The sequence below is a fragment of the Leptosomus discolor genome, chromosome 7 (genome assembly GCF_034619465.1).
Source record: "Leptosomus discolor isolate bLepDis1 chromosome 7, bLepDis1.hap2, whole genome shotgun sequence".
In the NCBI taxonomy this organism is placed as follows: domain Eukaryota; kingdom Metazoa; phylum Chordata; class Aves; order Leptosomiformes; family Leptosomidae; genus Leptosomus; species Leptosomus discolor.
In genome coordinates this window covers 58,388,434-58,408,986 of record NC_141397.1, presented here as the reverse complement: position 1 = coordinate 58,408,986, position 20,553 = coordinate 58,388,434, and the positions used below count along the sequence as shown (strand labels likewise).

The following is a 20,553-nucleotide window of genomic DNA, read 5'->3' as shown; positions in this document are numbered from 1 at the left end:
TCGAAGAAGGATGTTTTTTCTTCTCTCTCCACAATCCCTTTTCCACCCTCCCTCTGTTCACAAAATTGTGCTCTGGGAGCCACAAAATGTACCAAACATTATCAGGTTCAATCTACCTCTTCAAAGAATGCATTAAAATATGTTTCAAAGAAACATTTTTTTCCAAGGTGAAAAAAATATAAACAAGAAACTAATTCACTCCCTTACTTCATGCATCCGCAAACTTAACCAAAACAAAACAGAAAACCCAATGTTTAAAAGCAAAGGAAAAACTACTGCTGCAGATTTCTGTAAGTCCATTTTCTCTGTACACACAAACTGCTCAACTACCGAGAAGGAAAACAAAAATACCCCACAATCCATTGCCATCATGGATTTAAAGGGGGGAAGGGGTAATGAAGGCTGCCATTAGTATCTTCTGAATTTGGTATGTATATGGGTCTGCTCTTGTGTATGGTATATTTCTCTCTCTCTCGCTCTCTCTTCTGTTTTTCATATCCAAAACCTTTAAATGTTATTTTGGGGCACAGCAGATTCCAGCACTTGGTGAACAGGATTCACAAGCTGTGACAAAACTCTGTCATCCTCTTCAGGGTGTAATTTTTTTCTTTTTCCTTTTTTTTTTTTTTTTTTTTTTTTATATACAGTATATGTATATATTTCTTTTACGTTTGGCTGTAGTGGACTGGCCATGGTTCAATTGGGACTATAGCAGTACATGGGTCAGGGACAGTCATTTTGGCTATGTACACATTCATAGTCGGTCCATGGCTTCCAACTAGTAGCGCTATTTCCGTAGGTCTAATACACAAACCTGCAAGAAAAAGAAATGCACATACAGGAATTGCCCACTGCACAATACTACACATTTATACAGTTCTGCATGAAGTGCTGGAGCACAAGCCATGAAATCGATTGTGTCAGCTCAGTCTTGTGTCTATTAACAATAGAGGGGGCGCGGGGGGCATCACCAGGCGAGAGCACTTTGTTTATGAGCACCCAGGGCAGACCCAGGGCGAAGGGTACAGCTGCCTGATGAGTTACTGTCAGAACATCGACAACCTCTTACGCAAGCTGTCTGCCTGTTAGTTGATATTGTGAGGCTGAGAACTTACTTGAATCTAGGTTATAAAAATACAGTACGATGGAATGAAAAATACGTGGGCAAATACTAGAATTGATCAGAATAATTCTGAAAAAAACGCTGACGGTTACAAATTCCGGTTTTACTCTTGTCAAGCTCTTCACTAAGTAGTGCCTCTAGTTCTGTCAGATACAGAAATCTACGAGTAAAATATAATCCTATACAAGCCACGCTTTTAGCCATCAAACAGTTCAAAGTGAGTATATCTGCTCAGTTACTACCAGCTACAAGTACCCTTAAAACAGAGGGAATGAGAAAAAAAACAATACAAGACAAAATAAACCCAACAGTTTTAAAAGAGCAGAAACTAAATAAAAACAAATTGCAAGTACAATCAGCCTCTCGGGTCAAATTAACGGCAAGACTGGAAAGGTTACACAGCACATGCATAAAAGGGTCCTCTAAGGGGGAACGACAGTTAATTTCTACTTAGGATATGCCTTGAGCTTTTGTTCCTTTTATGATATTATCTATACTTATAAGACTAAAATGAGATGAAAGCCTAACAAAAATTAATTCTTTAGAATTTAGTCTATTTAAAATTCAGAACTTCCTACTTTCTGTTCTGAACTCTAACAAACCGATCTTCCTTACCAGCAGGGAGCACGCAGGCCAGGACGCTTTGGCACCTCTGTTAAGGTACTACCTGAGCCCGGACTACAAAGCTACCAGCAATGCTTTTTGCTGACGTTTGTTACTTTAAGCTACAACACTTCAAAATACAATTCCTTTATCACTCTTATTTTATTCTAACTTCGGTTTTCCTTAGGCTCTTCTCCTTTCTTTTAAAACCATGGCAAAAGAGAGGCAAGCAAAAAATCAAGTACCGTACTTGTTATTAATTGTTACATACTTGTTATGAATATTTTATAATATTTCACTGCAGTACGTTGCAGGACAACGTCAGAAGAGCTACGAGGTGATGCTATGCTACAATGCACCACTATGAGCCGATGGGGGGGTGCATTCATGATTAGTTAAATGTGATTTTATTCCCTGCTTCTCCTGAGCAAACCAAGCAGACTGGTATTTACATAGAGTTCCTGTTGGGTTTAGGAGCCTTTTGATTACGAGCACTGAAAAGTTGGTGCTTTGTTTTGCTGTACTTTCTGTTGAATGCAATGCAGAAGATACTTCATTCCTATCACGCATTATAAGAATATCACCTACACTGCACATTTTCACTTGAAAAGGGCAAGAGGCAAAAAAACTTGTTTCCAGACTACAACGAACAGACCAGCCATGCTGAACACACTTCCACTGCAAGGCCCAGTAGGGAAATCTAAATTAGAGGCAACTTCACCTTCTGAGATTATTGGAAGGCTTAGAATAGTAATGCATTAAGCTGGAATAAAGCTATTCTCCTTCCAACAGTACAGCACCCTTAGAGGCGAAAATCTACAGGTGAGCTGGCTGTATTCAAACCTCAGCTACAGAAGGAGATTTTGCCTCCATTCTTAGTGAAAAGATTTCCAGAAGATGCTTGCTGTTAGGTGTCAACCACGTCAAGCAGCACTTACTGAACCATCTGAAGCACTTGCTCCAACTTTGTCTCCTGCTGCATTCCAGCAAACCTCAAAAATTCCTCCTGTTCCCCGATAACTGTGAACTAGGGCACCTGTCTAAAAAGGGACAAAACATGTAATTAATACAACAAAATCCAAGCATCAAGTAGAATTTGCACAACATGTAAAACTTCCCCATTGCTTTTAAAAGCTGAAATTCTCAGAGGAAATGATCCAGAGGAGACTCATGGACAGTCTCGGCACTGTGTTAAAGGCTGACAAACACAGCTCCCACATCTTGATCTCCTGTGTTTGTCAGGCAAAACTGGGGATGGTCACGACTACTTCCAATCACTGGAATGAGCCTTTCAAAAATTAATATCCAATTCCCAGTAGCCAGAGAGCACATCTTGCCTAACAACAAGGTCTTTAGACGTTCATCCACAATCGGCCCTTTTTTTTTTTTTGCCAGAAATACAAAACAATAGTGTCCTTTCTTAGAAAGTTATGTAGAAACACTTTGTCATCATCGCCTTCTCTCACTTTACAATCTCTTGTTTTTCGGTGAAATTCAATGAAAAAGCTATCAGATTTGTACGTCCACACCCAGTCATCACGTTTCACAGCAAACCTGTTTATCAGGAGTTTAAAGTTCAGAGTTAACAAAGAACTTTTGGATGCCACGTGCTACTGGAGACACTCTGCTGGATGTGTTTTGGTGGTGGTGGTTTTTTGGTTGGGTTTTTGTTTGTTTGTTTGTTTTTGGGGGGGTTGGTTTTTTTTGCTAAGTAAAGACAATGCAAAGCCAATTATTACTTCACCATAGGCAAGCACTCAGAGAAATTAAATGTACATCCATTAACACAAGTAACCTTAGAAAAAAAGAGAAAGCAAATCAGTGTGTTAGGAACAGCAAAGCTCTTTGTGACCAAAACATGACAGAGCAACGAAGATGGGAAGGGTGCAGCTGGGAAAGACCGAAACACAAACGTCTAAACAGACAGCAGAGCTGTACCTGTGTATTCCAGATGTGTACACACTTATCAAAGGAGCCACTGGCCAGGTACCTGCCATCAGGACTGAAAGCTACACTGTACACAGGTTCTTGATGTTTTGTCAGAGTATGAATACAAATTCCTCTGTCTACATCCCATAACCTAACAGTAGAATCAAAGGATGCACTGTCAAGGGAAAAAAAACCCACAGGTTAATTACATCTCAATCTGCCATATTTTTGCTACTAATACAAACACAATATGATAAAGTATCCTACGTGCTTCAAAACATTCTGTGAACCTTCACACATAAAGACTGAAGGAAAAATAATGCTTAACAAGCATTTAAAACCAGGATTAAATAGTACCTTGCTAACATAAGATTGGCATTTGGATTATTTGTTCCTGGTCCTGTAGGACTCCATTTGATAGTATAAATTTCTTTGTTGTGTGCTTGTAAATCATGGACACAACTGTCTTGTTTCATACTCCAGATCTATGACAGAAACAGAAGAAAACACAAAGACATTTAGCACAATATTGTATTAAAATACATTTTACATCTTTCTTCTTTATCATTTGCAGCCTGACTGATACCTTTTAGGCCACTCAAAACATTTGCCGTGACTGCTGGGTTTCCAGAGTAATTACGACAAGTACTATTCCAGCACCCTCCGTTCTTTGAGTTATAAGTACCCAATGGGGTTAACGAGTAATAAAGGTGCCGTCTGTACAAACCAACTGCTTGTGTTAACTACAAGCACCTTGAAAAGTGCAGGGATGAGAACAGATGCTAAAATGAGAAGAGCAGTATGTATATGTTCACGTCTGAGTTGACAAAATATGACAGTCCTATTTTTAAATGAACTTGCTACACAGACTGAGTGAAATAAAGGGACAGCAGAGAAATTTCCTGGTCTCATACAAAGCCATAGATGCATATTTGAAAAACCATTATGGCACTTTCCTGGCTTATTAGGAGCTGCACTGCCAGGTGTTTGCTCAATACCTCACTCAGTTCCTGAGGACTGCAACTCCTGCATGATTAACCTCCAACAGACTGACTTTGTTCTATTAAGAGTTTGCATTGCCACAACCGAAGGGAATTTGGAAGGCTTTCATACCTCCTCCTAAAGGTGAAACTTGATATGGCAGCTAATAATCTGTACCCTTTTTTTAATGACACGTTTCAGCAGTGCTTTTGGCTCACCCTTTGTTAGAAAAAGCTAACAGAAGCATGTTTAAGCCCAACAGTATTTAAGACGCAACTGAAGTGTATGTTAAAATGATTTATGCTTTTCAGGATTGGTGCCTCACTGAAGTGGAAATTGATTTTCAGTGTGCAGACAGAATTAAAATTGTATTTCCAGTTTAAATTGATGGGCTCAAAATCTAGCTTCTCTTCCCAAAACTAGTATAGATGAAAAGAGTCCATATTGGAGAACATTAAGCTGTCATCACAAGAGAGAAAAACACATAAATAAATATATAAATCAGTAGGCATCTTCCATATGCTTCAGAACCTGACATTCATTCCTACTGCCATTGAAAAGTAAGTGATCCACAAGTGATAAGTGACATGGAGACTTATCTACAAGCAATTAATTGGCCTTCCAGTTAGACCTGGACAAAAAAATCATAAAATTCTTTCCAGGCTGGGCTGAATTCAGAACAGCAACCAAGAAGTTAATTGCCTGAATTGCCCGAGCCCACACGTTCCCAGTTGTCACCTCTCTGCTCCCTGAGAGGCAGCAGCAACAGCTTGAGCTCTGGATTGGAATTCACCTCATCTGAGTTTCCGCTGCCTAAGTGTTAAATACCCAGCTTAAACTGGCGAGTGTGACTCCATCCATTGCCAACGGAGAACACGCAGGGGTTTTCTCATCACACTTGACTTAAGACACCAAACTCAGGGAAGGATGACTTGTTCTTCAGTGGTGCTGGACACTCCGTTGACTAAAGGTGCCTAGACATCTAGCTTTAGCCTGGAGGCCTAATGCTTAAGTGTTTATGTTCAGACAAGGGGATTTCCATTGCAAGAGCCTGACTGTGTGCCAGCACAGGAGGGGATATCTGGCTACTCATTCAGCCGTTCCCTGTCTCTGATTAAACAGCAGTGAGCTAGATGGAGGTAACTGTCCCGAGGGCGAGTAGTAGGACAGCGCTGTCAACATAAAAAACCATATCCTGAAACTCCACCAAACACAGTGCTAAAACACCGGCTAAATATAGAGCAGCATGGGAGTAACGGGAAAGCACCTGCACCACGGAAACAGCACAGGCCTGTCAGGCATGACCAACTTCCTTTCTCCTAGCACATCTAACCTGGTGGTATTTTTGTACGGATCTCTAGGGCGCCTTGAAGTTATATGTATGAGCTACAGTATCCTCTGCATTCCCAAGTTTCCCCCAGTTCTACAAGAAAAGCACGTTGCTATGAATTATTTGGAGGAAAAGTGTAGGTGCAATTGCGAACTGTAGAATGACTCCTGATGAACTGGAAAAACCAAGGAGTACACACAGTCTCTTAAGAAATAACATGCCAAAGCTTTTAACTAGAAAGAAGGCGAAAACAGAAGAAAACCAGGAAAGGAGCTAGTCCCCATTCTTGTATGTGTTACACAACATGCATTCCAACTCTTCCTTTTAACCAAAAGCAACCATCAAGCGTGACAGCTTAATGATTAATGACCTGATTCTGTAAACAGCTAAAAGCACCTAATAAATCATGCTCCAAGGCTCAGGGTGGCAGCCTGTAACAAGTTTTCTGGACCAAAGCTTGGCTCTGATTAACAAGGAGTTGCTACGATTGCCTAATCCTGTTACATTAAAAAAGCACAAGTATTAGACGACACGGCAAGTACAGCAATACTGCTGGATTGCCGAAGCTAATGGTGCACGTTCCAGAGCCCTACAAAGGGAAGAGCCAGTACCAGAACTCCCATTACCTTTAGAGTCATATCATCAGAACAGGATGCCAGAAGATTACCAGTTGGATCCCATTTGATTGCATTTACTTCATTCTAAAATTGAACAGTGAGAATAAGTTGGAGTCTTCACTTCCATTACAAATGACAGCTTACGAAAGATAAAGTTGGACAGCAGTTATGAGTATTGTACAATTGTCAGTATTTTAACATTTAATTTTCATTCCTAGCTTTGCCTTCAATCACCACAACTTTTTGCTACTTGTTCATCACATTTCCCCACGCATGCTCTTACACAACATAGGTTGTGCATAGCAAAGTCTTAAAGTCACCACGTTTCTTCTTCTAAAGCTCACTTTTTCTATGCCATCCTGGCACTGGTAAAAAAAAAAGCTGCACATGGGAGTGAGAATAGTTCTAATAACGACAGAAACCACAGTTACCATATGACCTTAACTACAGCTACCTGGGTACGTGTATCTATTGCCTGTTGCCAAAGACCAACCATTACACTACTGCGGTATACTGGCAAGTATACTGGGCCCCCAATCTCTCATCAGTAAGTACATCATATAGCCACCCCCAATTTTCCAGTACTTACTGTGTGACCCTGGAAGGTTTTGATGGGCCTATCTTGTCCTAGTTTACAGACGTGAATACACATGTCTGTGCTGCACGAGGCAAACGTGTTGTTACTCTGCCAATCAACATCTAATGCTGGTGCTAAAAGAAAAAATGAAGATATTTGAGACTATGGTACGTATTGTGCAGGAGTTCGATTCACAAATTTAGCAGGCGCCACATCAAATGCCAACAGGAAGCAATCATTAATGTTACAGCTGTTCTAAAGATATTCAAACACTATGAACAGTGAGAAATGCAGCCAAAACCACTCTTGCACAAAGAAATTAAACAAAATTTAACAGAAGTCATTAAAACATGGAACATATCTGAAATGAAACAGTTATAGAGAAGACAGTGCAGCAGGACAAGCTGTAGTTAAGTCATCTATAAATCAATCTAGAGTCAGGACGAGGAACAGGTTCCCACAACTTAACGCATCGTCATGCATGAGCTCATCTCCACTAACAGCCCATGCTTGTGCTGATAGATGGCAGCCAGTGAAAGGTAATGATTTATTTCCTTTCTTAATTCCAGCATTGTAAGGTGTGGTAAGTTGAAGCTTAATCATGGGTGACATATTCCATTTGATCAAGCCAAGATATTTATGGCAGATAGCACACAGAATTGCTCAGAGTAAATCAAGAATTGATGTTTTTGATTGTTGTCATGCCGCTGAAAACATACTGCGAGTGGAATAAAAAGTGGAAACGAGACACATTTCTTAAAGGCCCTTCAATGACACGTTCGTCATCCTCTCTATTCTATTTTCCAGCTGATTCTGGCAGGCTTGCACAGCGTGCAGCCCACAAAGCAATTTGTCTGACCTCCTGAGAGGCTGCACTCTCATCCCAGCTGGCCAGTGAACAGCCTTTCAGCTGGTTTGTGGCCAAACAAATTGGGGACAGCACGGCAGGCAGCGCAGAACAATGGGATGCGGAGCTGGGATTACTGTAGCAGGAAGATGACAAATGCAGCCCTTAGCTGATAAACACAAATCCTTCGTGGCCCACCCACTTGGTTTGTCTGCCACTGTACTACAGAAAGTCGGTAATATTTGGATTATCTCTTACGACTTTCACAGAACTGCAATAAAATGGTGAGTTACAAAGTTACAAAATCAGAGCAATTCTATCTTTGTTTACATTCCCAAAATACAGATTACAAATATGGGAGTCAGTGTCCAAAGACTGCCTGTAAGACATTAAAATGGTGTAAATAAGCACCATAAACTCCGTATTTTATTTTTTTTTCTTTAATAAACATCATTTTTTTCACCTTTTCAGATGACAATTCTGAATGATCAAAATCAAGACTTACCAGAATGAAAAGGAAACTGCTGCTTGGCTTCGCCAGTGTGGGCATCCCAAATAATTGTGGTCTGTATTAAACAGATAAATAAACAATAAACAAACTTGTGTAAATTGATGATTTCCCCACAACTACCACCATTCACAAGTACCAGACTACCTAGCCTACTTCCCATTGCCAAACCTGCTCCCAATTATGTATTTCTAGTGTTTTACCCAGTACTAAAGGAAGAGGTAGATGTACAGACAACTGTAGAAAACCTTAATATGTTGCAATATTAGAAAGGTGTTTAATCACAACATTTTTGGGGCTGGAGGGAAGAAGAGGGTTGTGGGTTTTTTTTTTTTAATGAACAAAAATTAAATAGCTTTACCTCCTTAGTCCTATTTATATTCTTGTAATCCACTCCACACACCTATTTTAATTTCAAATACTTGTATATTCAAAGTGTAATTTCAAAGACTCATTTGTCCCTATGGAGTTATTTATGTAAACAATTAGTCTCATACTTAAGAATCTGAAAGATTTGATTTAAGAGTGTAATTTTGTTCTGAGATGTTCTCTGCCAATAGTTCTGACATCCTTCTGATGAAAGAAATCTCACACGACAAAATTAGTATTTTATAATCACCACATTATATGCCAATATTGCTGACCTATCTCAACAATCGATGAAAATTTTGACACTGAATTCAGTGGAAGCATGAACTGACCACACAAATTATTTATGGAAAAGCAGCGTAAGGTTGGGTCAAACCCTTCTGCTAATGCAGAATATTTTTCAAAGCATAATCTCAGTTGCTTTGTCCAAGGAGTTTTATTGACTGAAAACAGGCTTCTATCTTCTCCAGAATATTTTTTGGCAAATTAAAGCTGTACTTCCACAAAGATTTAAAAATTGGCATAAGCCATCACAGCTGCCAAAAGAAGAAACCCATCCTTTCCATGCTTTAAGGCATTTACTTTCCCTTCTTTTGTGCCAGCACAAGCATTTAGAAAGCTGGGCACTAAAGCAAACCAGGTTAAATGCGTACAGGAAAAAAAAAATAAAATAAAGAAAATCTACTACTTTACAGTGACACTGCCAGTTTTAAGCATCGTGGGCCTGTGCTATTGCTGAGCTTGCAGTTTGCCAGTCTTGCCTAGAGAAAGCCTGCGTTTACTTCTGCGCCTTCAATCAGTTACACAGGAAATACTAAACTCTGAATACTCTTCTCTTCTTTGAATTTGTCTGACATCTATTCTTCATCACTATGGGCCCTTCCTGCCATTCATAAAATCTCTCACACTAGCAACAGCTTTGAATTTAAAGACCTCGTGAGTCTTTGTTTAAGAGATGTGAAATAAAACACAGTTAAAAAATGAGCTTCGCAGTATTACACTACTGGCACCTCAGACATACTGACTTTTCTTATGTTCCAGCTCTACCTTTTTAATCATTTTCAGGCTTGACCGATATCGAAACCAGCCTGAACCTATTCCTCCGGTACAATTTTTTTCTGAGGCTTTGCATAAAGCGCTTCACTAAATTTTAGATGACTCGGTTTTACAAAGGTTTCATGTTCCTGCAATCAACGCACGCACTTTGCAGCTTACGCTAGCTTGACTGGGAAGAGATCCAGGGACACTGAAATCTGATAAATCAAAATATCTCAATAAACGACTATAAAACCCAAGGAAACATAGCTAGTATAACAAGTTCTTTGTACGTACATATTTATGTCCCATGCCTTTAGTTTAATTTACTTACTTTCCATAGCTTTGCTATTATGCTTACAATTAGATTATAACGGTGAAGGAAAAAATTTTAATTTTACCAAAGATTATCTCACCTTGTCCACTCCTGCACTTAAAATGAAGTTTCCTTTCTTGTTCCATTTTAACGCAAATATAGGACCTTTATGTTGCCCTAAGGTGCTGGCAAGATTACCTGAAAATTTATATTGATATGAATACATTAAAAAAATAAAAAACTATGCTGCGAGCCACAATACAGGAAAATGTACTGGAAATCAAAAGTATTTCACTTACCATCTTTAGTCCATATCCTTGCAAAGCCATCATAAGACCCCGTTGCTAGAAGTGTACCTTCACTCTGCCAGGAAAAAGGTCACTTTATTTACTTATTTTTACTGTGTAACTCAAAGCAAGTTTCAGGTAGAATACATCTCCGTAAGATTTATGATATTTATTCCACTGACTACAATTTATTAAAAAGAAGCCCCCGAAGTACAACACAAGAAATTACAATGCAACTCAAAACCAGAAATATTTCAGGAGCCGTAGCAGACGAGGCACAGTTGCTGTCACTTAAAGTCTGACGATGCAGAATTATAGGTACAATTTTCCCGGAGTATTTTGAGCCCTGCCATTCCTACTTACGTTCCAATCCAGCGATGTCACATCTTTGTTGCTGGGGACATCCTGCCCTCCTTCTCGTATACAGTGTCGAAGTACCAGCTGCGTCGAGCCGCTCGTGCTGTTTTCACTGAGGTTCCATATCCGTGCTGTCGAATCTCCAGATCTACAAAACAGTTAATGAGAATCTAACTCCTTCTCCAGTTAATTCTATTCTATAAAGCATTCCTTTCAACACGGCAAACGTTGTGGCAGCTGACGCAGAGGGCACTGGGGCAGGTATGACTTTAACTCGCCACCATCCGCAGGCAGAATCACGCCAACGAGCACGGGGATGACGTCCACACGTGGTTAATGCACGTACCCTGAGGCCAAAAGGTCACTAACGGGATTCCAGGCACAGATGAACACTTCAGATTCATGGCCACGCAGCACCACTGCCTTGTTGGGAGGGATTTCAACATCTCCATCTACTTCCATCATATCTGTGTGATTATCTGCATTATGGGAAACAACAGTAGAGAGAGGTGGATTTTAATATTTTGGTTACAAGTAATTGTAACTACTGTACAATCCATATTCTTCTGGGATTAGTATAACAACTGATTCACAATTTACATGGATCAAAGTTTGACAAAGCTGTAATGTTCCTTTATTTTCCCAGTTCCAATTTATGAAGTACTATAAACAGATGGGGAGTTTCAAAACTGTGAGAAAGCTCTTAGCCCTTCTAAACCTCAGTATCCAAATGGATTTCATTTTGAAACTTCAAAATTGAGGCCAAAAGTTAATTTTTTACTATGTTAGAAAATAAATGCTGATGTTAAAAGTACTCACAGTTTTTCAGGCAGCATACTGCATAGTACAATATGTTACTAGTCTATCTTGTGCTTTAAAAATATGTTTATGACACATTCATTTTCAAAAATCTCTTTTCACCGATTGCAGTCAAACAGGTTTTAAATCTCCATCTCAGACACTTCATTTACAAAATGGCCTTAATTAATAGAATAACATTTGGTGATATGGTAAACTGATAACAGAGCTTTAAGTGCATCAGCAATTACCATGGAATTGTGACAATACATAGCTTTCTGCGGGGAAGTGATGTTGAATCCATATTGTTCTGTAAAACATACTGGGGGTAATTCCACTGACAAAAAGAGTTTTCGTGGCAGTTGCCGTCAATCACTTTCTACTAAAAATAAATTCACGCTGAGTGTAAACGACGAATATAAAAAACATTGAACCGTTCACCTGCTCGGTATTTATTCGCTGCGGTTAAACAAACCATTTCACATCTCTTGCTTAATTTAACATTAAGGATTTCTGTCACTGTTTGTATATGTGAGAAAACAGAAAAGGCTATTAGAACATGTGTATTTTTAAGAAAGAGCACCAAATAAAACATTGCTTCAATTAAAGAGAATCAATGCCAGTATAATTTGGTGTACCAGCCAGTAGGGGTTGCTGGTATATCACATTCAGCAGCAGCTGAGATCTGAAGTTTACACTTACTCTATCCAGTTCATAGCAACAACTAAATCCTCTTTTGAGATTTTTAAATGAAAGAAACAAATAAGCTCTCTACTTTGATGAAGCCAAAGACGATATTTCCAGTTTATTTATCACATATAATAATGAAAAAAATCCCAGTAAAACCCAGCTGTAAAACACAAAACTCCTGCATGGCTTGATATGAATATTCTCTCAACAATGTCTTTTCTTCAGGTGCTTTTACAGCAAAACCTGTAACTCCCCCTCTCAAATATGTAATTCAGACTTCTAGAACAGTATTTTCAAAATCACACTTTAATGCCTGACCTGAACTTTTCTATACTAAGCCTGACTGTAAGGTATGTTCCTTTGACCAGTGACGACAAATACAATTCACTTGTTTCACCAAGCACAACTAAAATGGAACCAATGAACAAACCAAACCTGCAAGCAGTTGCATCGAATAATTCTGAATAGCAAATCACGAAAGCTGATCGTGATAAAGGAGACAACGGACGCAGGATTTGTCTCAGCAGCCAGGATGACCCCAGTATGACAAGGAAGCCTGTCCTACAGAGAGCCGGCTACAGCTCTCCGCTTCACGGGGTTCCCAGAACCGGCCAAACGCAGACTGCGGAGCTTCACGACCAACGCTCAGTTTTAACCACCTGTGGATTAGCAGACTCCTCTCCTTATTCCTTGTACAGAGGCCAAAGCTGAGGAGATGCAGTATTTAAGGAGTTGCCTCTGATTTTTTTTTTTTTTTTCTTTTTAGGCAAGAGCTCTCAGAGGATCCTGTGAAAAACCTTCAGACGATGGGAAAGGAGCAGTACTGGAAGTGAGTCTGGTCAATGGAATGCTGTGAATTAACGAATTCAGAAGTTTGCATCGCCTCCTGCAATCCCAAATACCAAACCAGGGACAGTCAAAGGCGAGACACCATCTTTAAAGTATCACCCATGACGAAGGCATTCTCTTGTACTCGAGAGAACACTTGTACATAGCTCGTACTATGACGAATGACAAGGAAATGACATTAACATAGGTTAAGGTCACTTCCGTCTCAACTTACTTGCTATAGTGTGTGCTCCATTCTCTTCTCCGTTTGCAGTATTTTCTCCATTTTTCGCTGATCCCTGTTGGTTCGTGGCAGCTGCAGCCGCAGCAGCTGCTGCCTGCTGTTGTGCAAGTTTATCTCTGTAGGCCTGTTGTCTTGTCTGTACCACATCAGGCATTACTGCATCTATCAGTGAGAGAGACTCTATCGGCCTACCATCAAACAAGGTACCATCCTAAATTACAGCAGAGGGAGAAAACAAAAACAGACAATACCAAGTACAAATTAACATTATGGGCAAAAATTCCATGGAAGAGTAAAGTAAAAGTTTGGATTTAATATAATAAAACAGTTCATAAATGGTGCTGGAAGTGATATCTCAGCATTGCTGTGGTTAGGATTGGAATTTTAGTCTCAAGTTAAGTGGCCACCATAAATAAGCAAAAAAAGCCACCACAGGCCTCTGGCAGAGCCTCTGGAATCAAAACTTACATGCTTTGAGTTTGCTAAATTGTCTGCTAAAGCGAAAAATTCTGTAAGCTATCTATGAATATGATTTCAAACATGAGTGGCTGCAACAAAATCTAATGGTTTGTTTGAAGAGCTGCAAACATTGCAAGTCGGGTCACTGGCTTGTGAAGTTATTCTATCTTATTAGACTAATACTTTCCATAAACATATTATCTGGAGAGTTGACTAGTTTTCTTCCTTTTTTTAAACAGTGCTGGCATGCTTTCAAACAACAAGAAAGAATTTTATCCTGAAATGGACAAGACCCAGTTAAAAATACTCTTATACATATGCTGGGGCTTTGTAAGGATCTATTTTTAGGAGCTAGAAGGATTCGTTGCAATAAATATAGGGTCTCCCTCTTCTATTCCAATCACTTTATTTTTCTGAGGCTTCCTAAGGGAAAGGATTTGCTTCACTGGGACTATGAAAACTACACATATACAAGGGAGACTGGAAAGAGAGCAGAATTAGTGGAAAAAAAAAAAAAGTTTCCTTCTGTAATATAACTGACGCATACAAAGGCTGCCAACCTTCCAGGCATAAATGAAATGGAAATTACAGGCGAGTATCTGCAGCATCAGGCAGGAAGATACATAGCTTTCTGTACTGCTGGAGTAACCATCTAAACATCAAATTTAATAGATCCTGCAGATCTAGATGAATTAGCCAGCAGAGTCAAAAAGCAAACTGGCATATACCTTCATCCTTCCTGCCACAAGCTGAAACCCTCTCTCTATTTGGAAACCTTGCCTTTGGGCTCTCATTGCTTCCTTGTAACAACACATCACCCAAATGAGAGCTGCACAGTGCTCTCCCACCTCCCTAGTGCAAGTCTAGGAAAATAAAAATTAAGCGGTTACTTGTCTCAATGATTATCTTATTGCACTTGTCTGGATTTACTACAACATTATATTAGGGTGAAAAATCTACAGACAACGGACCTTTAAGCAATGAGCCAGAACACCATGCCTGGTGTTGTGTGGCTGCACTGGGCAGAACCCCTACCCAGTTATGTCACTCCATTCTGGTTCCACCACTGGAGTCATGGTGAACACCAGCAGTAAGGAATCTGAAGTAAAAGTAAATAAATAGGATACAAGAAAGTTAAGAAAAAATACTAGCATTCAAACTTACTGCAAGCAAGGACATAATGCTCCTGCAGGCAAAGCCTCCTTACCTCATTAATACTGACTTCTGCCTCTACATACTGCAGACCTTTCTGGATGATGGAAATCAAAGCAGCTGGTGGCACCAGAGCACCATTTATATTAGACTGGCTGATATGGCTCTCTATACCAAAGGTAAATGCTGAATGGGAAAACCCTAAAAACAAGGCAAAGACATCAGAATTCATTTATAGATAGACAATGCTACTTGCCATATCACTGTAGGATCTTCTGTTCACGAACGTAAGCAAATCACACAAAGTTATGGCACGCTTATGAACTACAAAAAAAACGCGTCAAAACACCTCTGTCGTTTCCCTCATATGTTTCTAGTTTAAATGTACGAAAAGAGAAAAACAACATTTATATATAAACACAGCAACTACTTACGGTATCATTGGCAAAACATTTGTGCATGAGTAAATATAAAAATATAAAATATACAATTTGCAATAGCATTTACGTATATTTATGTATTCTCCAACTATATCTATGTATTGTATGATATACAGTATTTAAGAAAATACATATCTCCAAGACACCACTTGTTATTTTTACTCACTGATTTGTTACCCATGAAAGTGAAATGGATCTGTATGTAGATCAGAACTCACTTCATGGTACGGTGCTGTCATAATTGTGCACATTTTGGCATTTAGAACTACATCAGTATTGCGCAACGATTCAGAAACGGCAAGCATCTTACAGAGCAGCACTGGCAGTTACTCGCTATTTATCTCATCACCCTGAAAAGGCAAATTCAACCTACTGAAAAATAGCTGTTTCAGCAAATCAATTTTACTGTCACAGAATTTTTTCTTAAACCAGGTTTCTGGGTTTCTGTTTTCGTTCCCCCCGCCCCCATCAGGTAACTAAGAAGCTGCCTGCAAACTTTCAAATGAAGATAAAGCAATTTTGTAAGTTTGGCTTCTGTGACAAAGGCAATCTGCAAGTGGAATATGAACGTGTAATAGTTTTCAGTAAATTCAGGCGGAACAATGAGTTTCTGCTTTCTTCTGACAAGCAGAGACTGAAAAACACTGCCATCCACCATTGCTTCTGGTGCTTCTTGGTCTCAATTTGAGAAGTCCAGGAGCAGCGGACATAAACACTGTGCAGATGTTGCATCAGTCAAATGCATTTTCAAGAAGCCTGAAGCCACCCATCAGCGATCACTAAACAAAACTAAGAATCAGTAGATGTTGAAACACATACATTAAAGCTTGCACTGTTACCACAAGATTGGAGTTTATTTCCGCTTTAATACGAACACTTCTTTTGTCTGTTGCTAAGATCATACTCCCTCCTGCCAGCTGACAACCATCACTTGTTCATTGACTGGGGCATGCCCTGATTTCCAGTCTAATCTACCTGTTCTAAATGTAGGCTGCTTTAAGCAATCAATACCATAGCTGTGAGGAAAAGATGTTGCCTCTTCAAGAACAACCACCGCCACAAAACCCCCTGCAGCCATATGGCTGCACCTGGAAACCCAAACATGCAACACAAACTCAAACTGCTGAATCGACTGGGTTTGGGAAGTTTTAAAAATAAACTGTCCAAGGGAACGCTGCTGCATTCTTGTTTGTATTTTACAGACATAGTCAGTTTGGAGAAACTCAACAGGAAAAAAGTTTCTTTTCAAGTTTGACAATTCAGCTGTCTTTTGCTTTTACTCCTAAGAGCAGGAGGCTTTGGCTAGCCTGACACCAAAGGACAAAATCCTCCAAGGAAGCGTCCTGCAGGGAGGGAGGCTTTTGAGAACCCAAGAGTTATTGCTGTAAAAAAAATCTGTATTGAGATTCAAATGATACAAGTCACATGGTCACAACTGCCACTTCTTTCTTTGAAGTACGGCAACATCTGCCCTTCCATAGTCACAATCAGGCAAGGAATTTGGCCACGCAAGACCGGCTCGCAGGAACACCATCACTCCAAGACAGAAGAGGAAAACACAGTATTTTGGCGGTCATCCTTTTTTCTTCTTCAATTAGTCCCAAAGAAAATGGTGCAAAGTGTCATCGTCACCCTGTAGATAAGGATCTCCAGGAAAATGCATTTCTAGCAATCGAGTGAGTCCTTAGTTGGTTGACTGACATCTGAAGACTCCAAATGACTAAATCTGATTAAGTTACAGAAGGTAACTTGGCAGGAATTCATTCTCTTGTTGAGAAGAAACACCAAGAAACAGTTCAGACAGAAGCACATGCCTACTGGCAAAATAATTACGCGAGTCTGCGTTCGCTAAAGCCAGTCGCAGATGAATACCAAACAAATTATGCATTGTTTAACAACCAGAATTGTAAAAACTCACCTGACTCTTGCAAGTATCTATATACCAGGAAGTTAACCTCATCACTGCTTATACTCATCTTTATTCCCAGTTAAACCATGAGGTCACAACAAAGGACACAACCCTGAAAATAAAAAAAAAAAGTAGGTCAATTAAATATTTTTAGTACCTAATACGTATTTCTCAACAAATGCTGTATTTATAAAGTAAGTAGCTCCCTGGCAGCACAGACAATGGTTTTATTTTATAATGCAAATAAGTCTACTATAGTCATTAAAAAGTCATTTGTCTCACCACAACATAAAGGTCAGTAAATTAAATATTGAAGGGCTGGATTCTCAAACGATGTAAATTGGTATGGACGGGGGAACCATGCCGCTTAATACCAGCACTAAAAAGGCCTCATTTCACAGGTTTTTAAAAAATAATCAAGTGAGTTTCATCTAATCAACATTATTGCTATGGAATACATTTTTCAAAGTGTGGATTTCTCTCTGCCTGGGTAACAAAGGTCGAGAACTTGGTTTCACATTGGTATCCAGGCAAGTTCTCAGTTCTACTTTCTAATCTACTTCAATTTTCAGGTACTCCCACTCTAGTAAAAATGTGCAATATGGCCTACAACACTGTATCTGTTCAAAGAAAGCCCAGTTATTTCCACTAAAAATCAGAAAACATCTCAGCCATACACTTACGCGTTACAAAAGAAAATCTTGAAATTAAGAGTCAAACATTAAACAGACCATTTTTAGTAAAATTTCTCTAGGGTTTCAATCAATGCTTTAGAAATATTGATGGATATATACACACAATTTTCCCTTGATTTTATTAATGGTAAACATTTAACAAGACAAATAATGTATCAGACTACATATACTTTTGATGACAAATTTTGAAAATATGAAACAAGAGTCTTTAAAACATGAAGAGATAGAACACAGAATTTTTTCTAACTTTAAGCCTCATTTTTGAGAACATTCTCATGACTTCTGAATGTTTGAAAATCTTGATCTTTCCATGACATCTAGCAAACAAGTAAAAACCATCGGCTTTCAGAACACAGTATGAAGTAAAGCCCATCTCCAGTTCCTAGTGTGCCCAGCACTTTTCATCAGGAGGCCTTCAATGTTTTTACCCACGTGCCCACCACCATTGTTTTCTTCTATGGAACTCGAGTCTGAGAACGTAAGCAACTTTCCTACTGTTACTTGATGAGGTTTGACTTGGATCTGACGTGAAAACAGGACTAGAGAACAGGTTTTCTTGTATTGTTCAAAACAAAAAGTTCTTGCTATGTGGCTGCGTGGTCAGGCCATTCGCCACTGTTGCACCAAGCGGGAAAGCAGCAAACGCAGCAGGAAGCAGCAACTGCAAGGTTATGATTGGCATCATAAGGTTGGCACACATATTCTTTCTAGGCATCCTTTCCTAGCAAGATCTCCCAAGGAAACAGGAGAAAATGACCACATTCTCCCTCCCATCGTCTAACTTTTGAATTTTACCAGTCAATTGCAACCAAATTTGACACTGGGAAGAGCTCCCCAAGATATGACTTCCTACAAGTGCCATCATGTTGTAGAGGAAAGACCCAACTGAACTCAAGAAGAGGAGAGGCTACAGGATGAATTCAGACCTCAAAAGGAGCATGTTTGCCTGAAACCACCCACAGACACTGGCGAGTCAATGAGCACATGGACACCCCCAAACCCTCCCCCAGGCACATAGCTGGGGGTAGGAGGGAGGGAGGGCAGGCAGCGAGCGCTGCCAGCTCAGTTTGGAGAGGGCACAGGAAAAATGACACAAAGAGCTGTGCAGGAAGGGCTCACACCCAGTTGGTGCCAGCAGGACTCAAGTGGGAGAGCTGGGGTTATCCCGCATGGGAAATGGGGGTCTGTACGCTACGCTGGATGTGTCTAAAGAAACCCAGAACCCGTGGTTACAGAGCAGCTCGAGCATACTGCGCTGCCAAAGGGGCGAGGATGGTTTTAGTTTGTTAAGGAAATAAATAAAAATGCAGAGCTACTTAAATCCTTCTCATTTCTAAAGGAAAAAATAATTGCTCCAGTACAATAACTTACAGCTCGTGCAATACAACTTGTGAAGAAAGGTACGTTGATATTAACCCTACCCCACTCACCCACATCCCCAGTGATGCCTGACATACAAGGTACACCTGCCAAATTACAATATACTTTGGGTGCTTGTTCATTAAGCAGCGTGTGACATGAATGTCATTTTTAGCCATTTCACGCATTAGCAGACAATTCTACCATGTGCAGGGCCAAACGCTAATTTTATTCAGCTATGTTTTGCTGTCATACCTGGCACAAATCATCTCTATTTATGACCGCTTGTTACAGAGAAGTTTCATAGGAAGAGGAACAATATTCTCCTTCAGAAAAAAAGGTAATTACATTTAAAAAGACTCCTAAAGAACCCTTCATACATTGCATAGGCACACAAAGAGTAGTATTTGTTTCACAGGTCATTCGTTTCAAGATTTTGAAAATCTTGCTGCATCACACAGAAAGATAGATCAAAACACAGAAATCAGATGAAAGCGCTATTTGCTACGTAAAGACGACCTGCACTATTAATATACAGGGGGCTCTCCACTCAAAGCAGAATTGTGGAGATGCCACATCAATTCACCGGTTATGTAGCTGGACAGCCAAAGAAAAAAAGCTGATGTTTTGCTTCTCTGTCAGAAGTGTTATTCACCTGCCCAAGTCAAATGAGTATCATTTTTCAAGGCTGGTTCAAAGTGTTTTCCACAAGATGCTTTGGTAAGGCAAGGAGCACTTCCACGTGCTGTCCTGCCCGGCTATCAAGAGGTGGCAGTGCAACACTGGCTTTTGTGCTGTAACACCTAGAAAAACAGAAATGTGTTCAATAAATACACAGCTTGCCTGATGAGGACATGAAACTGGAAAGGGCGCAAAAGGTTCCTGTTTTTTACCAAGACATTGCTTTACCCTTTTTTTCGGTGCTTATTTATGTTTTCTGAAAACTCATTTATTTACTCCCATCACAGGCCGGTGGCTCACCCAGACATCCCACAGCCAAGGAAAGTGAGGAACTGTGAGAAGAGCAAGCAACAACAAACCACCTTCCTTCCCATGCCAAAAGCAAACTATCACATTAAAGAGAAAATACAGCAAAAGTA

General features: G+C 39.8%; 1 protein-coding gene across 1 annotated transcript; it reads right to left on the bottom strand.

The window, feature by feature from the left end:
* Positions 1–776: 776 nt before the first annotated feature.
* On the bottom strand, positions 777–17,466 carry TBL1XR1 (TBL1X/Y related 1). Its single transcript, XM_009961335.2, has 14 exons — positions 17,409–17,466; positions 15,106–15,251; positions 13,431–13,650; positions 11,226–11,358; positions 10,886–11,027; positions 10,535–10,598; positions 10,336–10,433; positions 8,513–8,573; positions 7,173–7,294; positions 6,593–6,667; positions 4,013–4,140; positions 3,665–3,830; positions 2,665–2,766; positions 777–814 (listed from the first exon to the last, which is right to left on the bottom strand). The coding sequence occupies exons 1-14, from the start codon at positions 17,464–17,466 to the stop codon at positions 788–790; spliced, it is 1,542 nt and encodes a 513-aa protein (XP_009959637.2). The 3' UTR covers positions 777–787.
* Positions 17,467–20,553: the final 3,087 nt, after the last annotated feature.

What these genes read in the sequence shown, in the direction of transcription:
- TBL1XR1 (XM_009961335.2), bottom strand. Translation starts at nt 17,466, where the DNA reads ATGAGTATAAGCAGTGATGAGGTTAACTTCCTGGTATATAGATACTTG. An exon ending in AGTGACCTTTTGGCCTCAGG is followed by an intron (nt 11,028 to 11,225) that starts GTACGTGCATTA and finishes ACTGTTTTGTAG; the next exon opens with ATCTGGAGATTCGACAGCAC. An exon ending in AAGGATATGGACTAAAGATG is followed by an intron (nt 10,434 to 10,534) that starts GTAAGTGAAATA and finishes ATAAATTTTCAG; the next exon opens with GTAATCTTGCCAGCACCTTA.